The sequence below is a fragment of the Tupaia chinensis genome, unplaced genomic scaffold (assembly GCF_000334495.1).
Source record: "Tupaia chinensis unplaced genomic scaffold, TupChi_1.0 Scaffold000381_1, whole genome shotgun sequence".
Lineage (NCBI taxonomy): Eukaryota > Metazoa > Chordata > Mammalia > Scandentia > Tupaiidae > Tupaia > Tupaia belangeri.
In genome coordinates, this window is record NW_006159883.1 from 3,654,280 (window position 1) to 3,664,312 (window position 10,033).

General features: G+C 34.2%; 1 protein-coding gene across 1 annotated transcript in view; it reads left to right on the forward strand.

The window, feature by feature from the left end:
* Positions 1-10,033, forward strand: part of SCN7A (sodium voltage-gated channel alpha subunit 7) — a 95,665-nt gene that overhangs the window by 80,512 nt on the left and 5,120 nt on the right. Inside the window, exons 19-24 of the mRNA XM_006153576.3 lie at positions 1,415-1,522; positions 4,940-5,218; positions 5,933-5,986; positions 6,792-6,929; positions 9,164-9,268; positions 9,646-9,916. Of these exons, the coding sequence (XP_006153638.1) occupies positions 1,415-1,522; positions 4,940-5,218; positions 5,933-5,986; positions 6,792-6,929; positions 9,164-9,268; positions 9,646-9,916 (955 nt within the window). The remainder of the gene's footprint in view (positions 1-1,414; positions 1,523-4,939; positions 5,219-5,932; positions 5,987-6,791; positions 6,930-9,163; positions 9,269-9,645; positions 9,917-10,033) is intronic.

Below are 10,033 nucleotides of genomic sequence, written 5' to 3' on the forward strand. Positions count from 1 at the left end.
AATCACCCCCAGGGGGGATGGCCATGCCACAATCCCTTCTCCTCCATTCTCCTCTCGGGATCTTGGGCACGCAGGTACAAGCGCCTGGCATGAGTTTTAAGCCACCGGGTCTGGGACGCGAACCAGAGTCGACTACGTGGGAGTCCAGCGACATAGCCATTACGCTAACTGCTGGTCCCTATTTTCTCCTTCTTTATCCTCTGACCATAGAACAATTCCTGTCACACAGTAGGTGGTCAGTAATTTTTGTTAAATGTATAGATGACACTCTCTCCTATAAACAATTACGGAAGCTCTTCAATCTCATAAATTATGTAAAAGAACTGCCCTTTTCTTCTGACTTTATTCTTACAAGTTAACATTTTACTCCAGTCAAACGGCACTGTACCTGTAACTTGCCTTCCTGACTCCTAGACATTGTTCTTTCTTTTCTTTCTTTTTTTTTAGAGAGAGAGATTTTTGCTCTAAAGTGTGTGCTCTTGCTAGAGAGACAGAGAGACAGAAAGTGAGAAATCACCCCACTAGAGGGGATGGCCACTAATTATAGGTCGGCTACTTTGCTCATTCTGTTAATGGCTTTGACCTGGAATTATTTTTCTGCATGTATATTTACTTTAAGAAACCATGTCATTGGCCAGCAAGTGGTGTGGTAGTTAGTCCACTGGACTCTCACCCAGTCAACCATGGCTCAAGTCCTGCACCTGATGGCTTGAAAATCACACTATCACCTGTACATGCATGTTCAAAATCCCAGGAAAATGGCAGATAAGAGATTGTGGCATGGCCATCTCCACTGGAGAGTAATTTGTCACTTTCCCTCTCATGTCTATGTCTTTCTGGAGACCTCACATGCCCTATGGCAAAATCCTTAAAAAAGAAAAAAAAAAAAAAAGAAAAAGAAATTGCCTTAGTATCTGGTTATACTTTTACATAGTTTGTGCCCTCAACTTGACAATATTCAGATCATTTTTGATGCTTGACCTCCAAAATTGTTTTTGTGAATTGTCTCATAGTTGTATATGAATGCATGCATACATATACTCCAAATTTTGTTTCAATGAATACATTTCATAGTATTATTGTATTTCAAATTATTATATTTCAAACAATAAAGGATATAAATATTAATCCTTGATAATAAAGAATGCAACATATGCTCATTTTCTCTTTATCTGAATAACATTCTTATTGTCAGAAAATATTTTATTTTCTAATTTTTAACTGATTTTTAACAAGAATATTTTCTTCTTATGACTTTCTATAAGTAGTTAATGATATTTTGAAATATATATAAAAGAATATTTCACAGGTTTATTGGTAGGATTTAGTTTTGTATCTTTTTGTAATAAATGTAACGTTTATCTACATGTTCTTTCTATTAAAATAATCTTATTCGCGCTTTTATAATCTATAGGTGTTTTGTCTCAGCTTAATTGGCAACTCTCGGGAAGAGTTCAAACCACTTATTTCCATTAAATTCCTTCGGGCACTCAGAGTTCTATCTCAATTTGAAAGGATGAAGGTAAGAAAAAAAGTTACTAAGCTAATTGATAAGTTTTTATTTGGCATTACTAAATTTTCACAAACTAATAATCTTTGTTGTCTTCTCATTTGTATCTTTAACATTATTTATACAACAAAAATGTTATATTCTACTGATTAGTGATAGAGAGGAATAGATACATGATTAGTGACTGTTAAGATTTTTAAGTCCTTGGACAAACAAATGGTATAATGGTTATATCACTGGACTCCTACATGATTGACCACCATTTGAGTCCCAAACTCAGAGGCTTGAAACTCACTCTGGGCACATGTGCATGCATGCCCAAAACACGAGAGAAGGGATTCTGGAGAGGCCATCCCTTCTTGAAAGGGATTTCTCACTTTCTATCCATCTCTCTCTGTCTCTCTGGCAAGTGCACATGTCCTATAGCAATTATCTCTAGAAAAAAAAAGAGAGAGATTTTAAGTCCTTATTGTTCATAAAAGATGAAAACTAATATAGGTAAGCAAAAATAAATTGTTAAGAGAGTAAAAATAGTTTCAAATATAATATCATTCTAATTTACATTAGGTATATATGAATACTAGTGAAGTTATCACAATTTTAAAAATATAACCGTCAGAAAATGAAACTTTAATCAGTTAACTATTTAATTAAAAGAATATTATACATGGACCAGCAGATGGCATAGCGGTTATGTCGCTGGACTCTGACAAAGTCAACCACAATTTGAGTCCTGAACCAGGCCACTTAAAACTCACATTGTGCACATGTGCGTCCATGCCCAAAATCCCGAGAGGAGAATGGAGAAGAAGGGATTGCAGCATGGTCATCCCCCCTGGGGGGGGTTGATTTCTCACTTTCTGTCTCTGTCTCTCTGATGAGTGCATGCACCCTATAGCAAAATAATAATAATAATAACTATTATTATTATTGTATCTACTAAGTACTTATTTACTAAATTAAACAAAAAACCTGAATTTCAAAACAAATTTATTTTACATCATGTATCACTAACTATGAATTCTTACCTATCATCTCTCACTCCCATGTTAAACCTTCTTTAGGCCACTGTAAAAAAGCAAATAAATAAACAAACTAATTATTTTAACCTTATAAAATGATAAATGTTCAGTGTTTTATATTTATGATAGGAATTCCATATGGCTTAACCTAATAAAAAAAAAATGAAACCTTCATGCCACCATAAGCACTATGTTGATATACAGTAATAAATTATATGCAGAAATAGCAGAAAAAGTCCACTTGTATCTTTTATTTTATAGTCATACATATGTGTATTTTTGCATCTCTAATTTACATAAATTATTTAATGTTAGTCTACCTATTTTTTTAAATATTATTGGATTGTCAGGAATCAATATTACCTAATCTGTAATATAACATATTCAATGTTTTGATATAGTATGATAAGAAAATAATGTATAGTTAATTTGTATTATCTCTGTAGTTTGTATGTTACTTTTTTTTTTTTTTTTTTAGGTTTTTGACATAGGGTATGTGTGCTCACCTGAGAAAGACAGAGAGAGACCGAAAGGAAGGAAAAATGAGAAATCACTGCCTAGTGGGGATGGCAGTGCTGCAATCCCTTCTCCCCATTCTTCTTTTGGGATTTGGCATGCATGCACATGCATAGACATGATTTTCAAGGCTCTGTGTTTGGGACTTGAATTGCTGTTGGCCATGTTGTAATTCAGTACCTTAACCACAAAGTCACATGCTATCCCCACATGTAACTGTCATCCATTTGAACCATAGCACCTAAATTCTTTCCACTTGGGAAAAATTGGATATTTGTTTTTATCTCAAACTTTGAATTATTGTTATAAATCTTTAAATTTTTATTAGTAATTTAATATAAGCATTTTACGAAATAAATCATTTTGGAAATGTTAACAGTACCCTCTTTAGAGCATATGTGCATACATATGTATAGATAATAAGTACATTCATGATTTATAATAATATTTTTGTATATTATTTGGTTGAGGGAGGAAATTTTACAATGGTAGAGAAGAGAATCTGCGGTGTCTAAACAAAGATGAGAAAAATAAGATTGAAGAGGGGAATCAAAAGTATAAATTCTAAGAGATAGTAAAGAAATAACAGAGGGCCAGCTTGGTCATGCTGCAGTGACACACTGCTCCAGAATTGCTAGATCTGTACAGAGCACAGTGGGTTCAGTTCTCTGGTCAACCTGTACATACCCATGGTCCTGGCTAGCTGTGAAGGCTGAGGGAAGATTGCAGTGTGAAATCCTCTGAGGATACCTGTCTCTCTGTCTCTTTCCTTGTCTCTCTCTTTCTCTCATAAAAGAAATAAATAAACTTAAAAAAATGAAAGATGCAGACCTCAGACATTCTCTAGTGGATGTAACAGCTGGCTTAACATTTGCCATAACAGCTTCAGTGGAATGATAAGAATAAAATTCTGATTTTAATATTAAAGAGTAAAGGATGCTGAGGAATTGAAGGCAGTGATTATAGACATTTAAAGTTAGGTGGTTCATTAATCTCCTAAACTTCGTATTCGGGAGTAGCATGGGCCTGTTCAGTGAGGAGGTTTGAGGCTTTCTGAGGTACAGGTGTGCCCATTCAGTGTTTCCTGAGTCTCTTCTCGTGGCTCCATTGATACTACAGACTCTTGACCTTCTTACATTCCCTTCCACTTCACTGCCTCCTTAGCAGGCTCATCCACCTATGATAAGAATCCTCAAGATAGTTCTAGACCCATTCTCTCTAATTTTGTATTCTCTCTGGAAAACTTTATAGATACATGCAGGTTCAAATATTATGACCATTTCTGCCACAATGTAGAAAATTAATAAATGTGTTAAGTCAGTGAAATAATCATTTATCCTAGTATTTGTACTAATCATCTCCATGGCCTTTTAGTGATTTTTAGAACAAAATTTTGATAGTATCCAGATTTTCAATATGTTTACATTGAAATTGTTATTTATTTATTTGTTTGTTTGTTTTGGAGAGGTTTTTGCTATAGGGTGAATGTGCTTGCCAGGAAGACAGAGAGAGACAGAGACACAGAAAATGAAAAATCACACACTCCCCCGCCAGGGAGGATGGCCACGCTGCAATCCCTTCTCCGCCATTCTCCTCTCAGAATCTTGGGCACACATGCACATGCGCCTGGCATGAGTTTAAACCACCGAGTCTGGGACTCAAACCATGGTCGACTACATGGGAGTCTAGCGACATAGCCATTATGCCAACTGCTGGCCCAGTTATTGAAGTTATTCTAATACTAGTGTGTAAACTATTAAATCTTAAAGTTTTTTTTCCAGTATGATATTATATTAATCAACATTTTCAATTTTTGAGAAATTAAGAGCTTCACGGTTTTTTTTAATCAAAGTTTACATGTTCTTTTGTAATTTCTTTTTTAAATGTCCAGGTGGTTGTGAAAGCTTTGATAAAAACAACTGCACCTGCTCTGAGTGTGTTTCTGGTCTGCCTCATGATTTGGCTGATTTTTAGTATCATAGGAGTACACTTATTTGCTGGCACATTCTATGACTGCATTGACCCAACGAGTGGAGAAAGGTTTCCTGTATCTGAAGTCATGAATAAGAATCAGTGTGAAAGCCTTCTGTTTAATGAATCTATGCCGTGGGAGAATGCAAAACTGAACTTTGATAATGTTGGAAATGGTTTCCTTTCTCTGCTTCAAGTAGTAAGTACACTTCTGACTTTTCACCATATTGTAGGTTGAACATACTTTACATAACGCACAGAACATAATAAACACAATGCAGATGATTAATACATACGGTTATAAAATATTTTAGAAACTATTAGTAGATAAATGTTATGAAACATAATATCCCAGGTTCATTTACAGACGCAAAAGTAAAATACGGTCCCTGCCCTAATGGGAGGTGAAAATAGAGATGACATAAGACATGAAGGGTGTTGGTTAAATCTATGTATCATCACTGATCAGATAGTAGGGTCACATCTTTGGTCCAATTCGGGTTACTGCTTTTATTTTTTGTTATTTTTTTCAATTTATCTCTTTGAGGAATCACTACTCAGTGACCCATTATCTAGCAGATGTGAAGAACCGGAACATTCCTTCTTTGTCTCTCCCACAGAAAAGCAATTGTATAATAAATTTAAGTAACTGTAATACTTAGCAGCACATATTTATTTACCATTTATCTATCTATTTCTCTCTCTTTTCATTTAAAGTATTTTAAAATATTTTGTTAGACAAAAATAAGCTAAATAAAATACTTAACAGAATAATAATGAAAATTTTGAAGATTTCAGTTACACAGGATATTGAAAAAAGTTGTAGTGTATCAGTAACAGCTTGAGTTTTACTTTTTATTTGTCATGAAATGTAGATTTCCTTAAGAAATAAATATATGTTTTTATTTTACAGGCAACATTCAATGGATGGATCACTATTATGAATTCAGCAATTGATTCTGTTGGTGTAAGTGCAATATATTCTTTTTTAATTTTGAGAAAGTTTTTTACTTTCTCACATATGCTTGCCAGAGGGACAGAGAGACGGAAAGCATGAAATTATCCCCTGGGAGAATGGTCAAGTCACAATCCCTGCTCCTCTATTCTCTTTTCAGGATCTGCATGAATTTTAAGCTGCTGGGTCAGGGACTTGAACTGCGGTTGACTATGCAGGAGTCCAGTGATGTAAACATTATACCATCTGCTGGTCCCAGTGCAATATAATCTTAAAGTCATGTTTATGGTTCAAGCAGAATTCATTTTTGCAATTTAAGCACAGTATATTAGCAATAATTAATGGAAATCAAATACATTTCAGACTGGGTATTTCATGGGCAATGAAATCCAGCTAGGTTTATGTACAAGTGAAGTCCAAAAGGCTGAAGAATTACCAGACCTTGTACAAATGATTAAACCAATAAATAAAATTCAAGTAAAGAAAGCACTGATGGAGCCAGCAAGTGGCATGGTGATTAAGGCCGCCAGACTCCCACGTGGCTGACCGTGGTTTGAATCCTGGACTTGGTTTGAGTCCTTGGCTTCCTTTTTCACTCCCCCACCCCTCTCGCTCTCTGCTCAAATGAAAATTTGTAAATAAATAAATAAAAGTTAAATAAAAGAAGTTTTATAAAGTACTGGTACACTTTTGTCAAAAATCAAAGAAAACATTATCTCAAGTAATGTTGGATTTTCTTGTCATAAATTGTTTTATAGCTATTATGTTTTTAAAAAGTCAGTATTCATATTTTCTTTATTTTTAACTTAACTTTTAGGTAAACATGCAGCCTAATTTTGAAAACAACATCTATATGTATTGTTACTTTGTCACCTTCATTGTCTTTGGATTATTTCTGCCTCTGAGTATGCTGATCAGTGTCATTATTGCTAATTTCAACAAGCATAAAATAAAGATAAGTATAGCCATTATTTGTTCATCAATACCTGGGAAAGATCAAACACATTTATAAAATATTTGACTTGAAATAAGTAGTTTTTGATTCAGGTTCATCTCATTTTTATTAATAAATTTCTAATAAGCATAAGTATCATTGTCCCAAGCCATTGATTAACATTGCTAAAATGTTCATCCTTACATAGCTTTCAATATTTAAAATGCAAACAGACAAGATTAAAATTTAAAGATGGTTCCTGTATGTATGCTTTACAATCATAAGTAATATGATTGCATGTCTGTATAAATATACAAAAATACATGAAGTCAAAGCCTTTTCAAGAAAAACATATTATTTTATTCTCTGATATATTCAGAGCCTTCAGAATCATAACCAGCATGAACTTTTTTTTCTTTAAGGCATTTGCCATAAAGGTACATGCACTCACTGGAGATACAGAGAGAGGCAGTGAGAGGGAAAGTGAGAAATTACCCTCTTCCCCATAGGGGTTGGCCTCACTGCAATCACGTCTCCTCCATTCTTCTCTTGGGATTTTGGGTATGCACACATATGCACCCAGAGTGAGCTTTGAGCTGCCAGGTCCCAGATTCAACCTGCAATCAGCCATGTGGGAGTACAACGCCTTAACTACTGTGCCACCTGCTGGCCTCTGGACATCTTTTTAATAATCATGATGACACAGTATGATAAACAGAGTCTGCAAACAGATACTGCTCTTTATTGAACTGATTTCTTTTATGTTATGCTATGTAATACCAAATGTGTCCTGAAACTAACCTCTTTTCAAGAAAAAGAATATTATTTTATTTGCTGATATATTCAGAGATTTTTAGAGTTGTAACTAGTGTGGACATTTTTTTAAGTTAGAGTAGCTCCTCTGTTAAAACAGAGAGATCATAAATTTTAACCGACTGACCTACATAGGAGTGCTTGGACCTAATAATAGAGAAATCTGAAATAGAATTGAACAATCACTATTTTGTGCCTTTTTGATACAAAGACTCCCTCAGGCACTTTCGCAAATGCAAGTCTCAAAAGACATGTAAGTCCACTTATTTTAATCATAGGGACCTACTCTATAAGGAAAAAGCCAAGTTTTTCCAAAAATATCAAAGGAAAGAATAGTTTAATTTTGAAATTCCATCTGTATTCCCATCATCAAATTTTATCTGTACACCAAATCTGGTAAAACATTCTGTCTCCACTAATCAGATAGGACTAGAGAACTCAATATTCAGATATGGTTTTGATTAGAAGCTTGAGCTTCCTGAGGATTTCAACCAATCGGATAACATCTTATGATTTGCTTCTGGGCTTGAAATTGATAACTTCTGGGGACCAGCAGTTGGCATAATGGCTATGTCACTGGACTTCCATGTAGTCAATCACCGTTCAAGTTCCAGACCCAGTAGCTTAAACTCACACCGGGCACGTGTTTATCTGTGTGTGTGTGTGGATGTGTGTGTGTGTGTGTGTGTGTGTGTGCGCCCAGGAATGAGGAATTGTTACTGCCTTAAATGAAACTTGGTTACTTAAAATTGACAGAAGTTATCAATTTCTCGATTTCCTTCTTCTTTTTCTTCACATTGTATATTTTGTATAAAATATCAAAATTAGTTCTAGAAATAAGAAAATGTATAAACCCTGGAAGATGCTATTAGAAGATAGCACAAGGTACTTTTGGAATATTATTAATAATAAGAAATCTCTGCTGATAGTACTTGAAAAGTAAAGCTGCACAACACTCACATAACCAATTCTATTCGTTCTTGCTTATAAAATGGCACAAATCAACATTATTTTTAGCTATTGAGTGCACTTATTTTAGTAAGCCTTATAGATATCCCCCACTGTTTCTTCTTTGTTTCTTTCTAATAAGAGGGAGGCTCACTAAACAAAAAAGTAAAAACACATTTAACTACCACAAAAAAGTACATGAAAGGATTAATAAATATCAGCCCATTGGCAGCATGTATTCTGTGTTTTATAGGGATTTCTGTGCAGAAAGTCAGAAATATTCAACTATGATTTAGTTCACTGCAGTTAAGATTTTGTGAAAGACTTAAATCAATAATTACTATGTTTTGTAAAATGCATGTTGATATAAGGAAAAATTTGATGAAATGTAATTCTTTCGGGTTTAGGTGCCAGTCATGATCCATCTTTGCAAAGAAAAATATGTCATTACTTTCCTGACAACCTAATAATATCTTTTTCTTTCATTTCTTTACCAAGGAGGCCCAAATATCTTTGTAACAGCAAACCAGAAGAAACAGTACCGTGGGCTGAAGAAACTGGTGTATGAGGATTCTCAAAAACCAATACCTCGCCCTAGAGTAAGAAAATGTCTACCTATCTTTGAAGCCTCAAGAAAAGTTTCATTTTTACAATCTCTTTTTTTAAAAAATTAAAGCATGTTTTTTTAGAATCTTAGCAAATGCTTTTGACAAAATTTATAAAACATATACCTTAAAATATTAAGTTGTTGGGAAAGTCATGACATTTTTTCTATGCAAAAAAGTGTCATGGTGTTCCCAAAAACCCAATATATTTTAAATTTTATTTTGTTTATTTTGACTACATGCTATTGTTGGTAAAACTTAGGCCCTTACATATTCTCCTGTAAAATCTTAAAATTATGTGTATGTGTTTGTGTGTATGTGTGTGTATTTCCTATTAATGAAACTATTTTACCTGTTTTCTTTACCCACAGAACAAATTCCAAGGATTAATCTTTGATGTGGTCACACATCAGGTTTTTAATGCTGTCATCGTGGTTCTTACCTGTCTCCAAGCCCTTTCCATTATGATACAGTATGATGAACAGAGTCCACGAATGGACACTGCTGTCTTCTGGATTGACTGCATTTTTGTTATGCTGTACACTGTGGAATGTGTCCTGAAGCTGATCTCCTTTCATTGTTATTATTTCACCATTGGATGGAACATTTTTGATTTTATGGTAGTCATTTTCTCCATTACAGGTAATATTTTTGTTTAATCATATTTTCATTCATGGTAATATTAATTAAAACAACTCTTACAGGAAATGACTCTTGAGATATAGTCTGTTAATAAGCAAAACAGTTAAGAGCCATTTT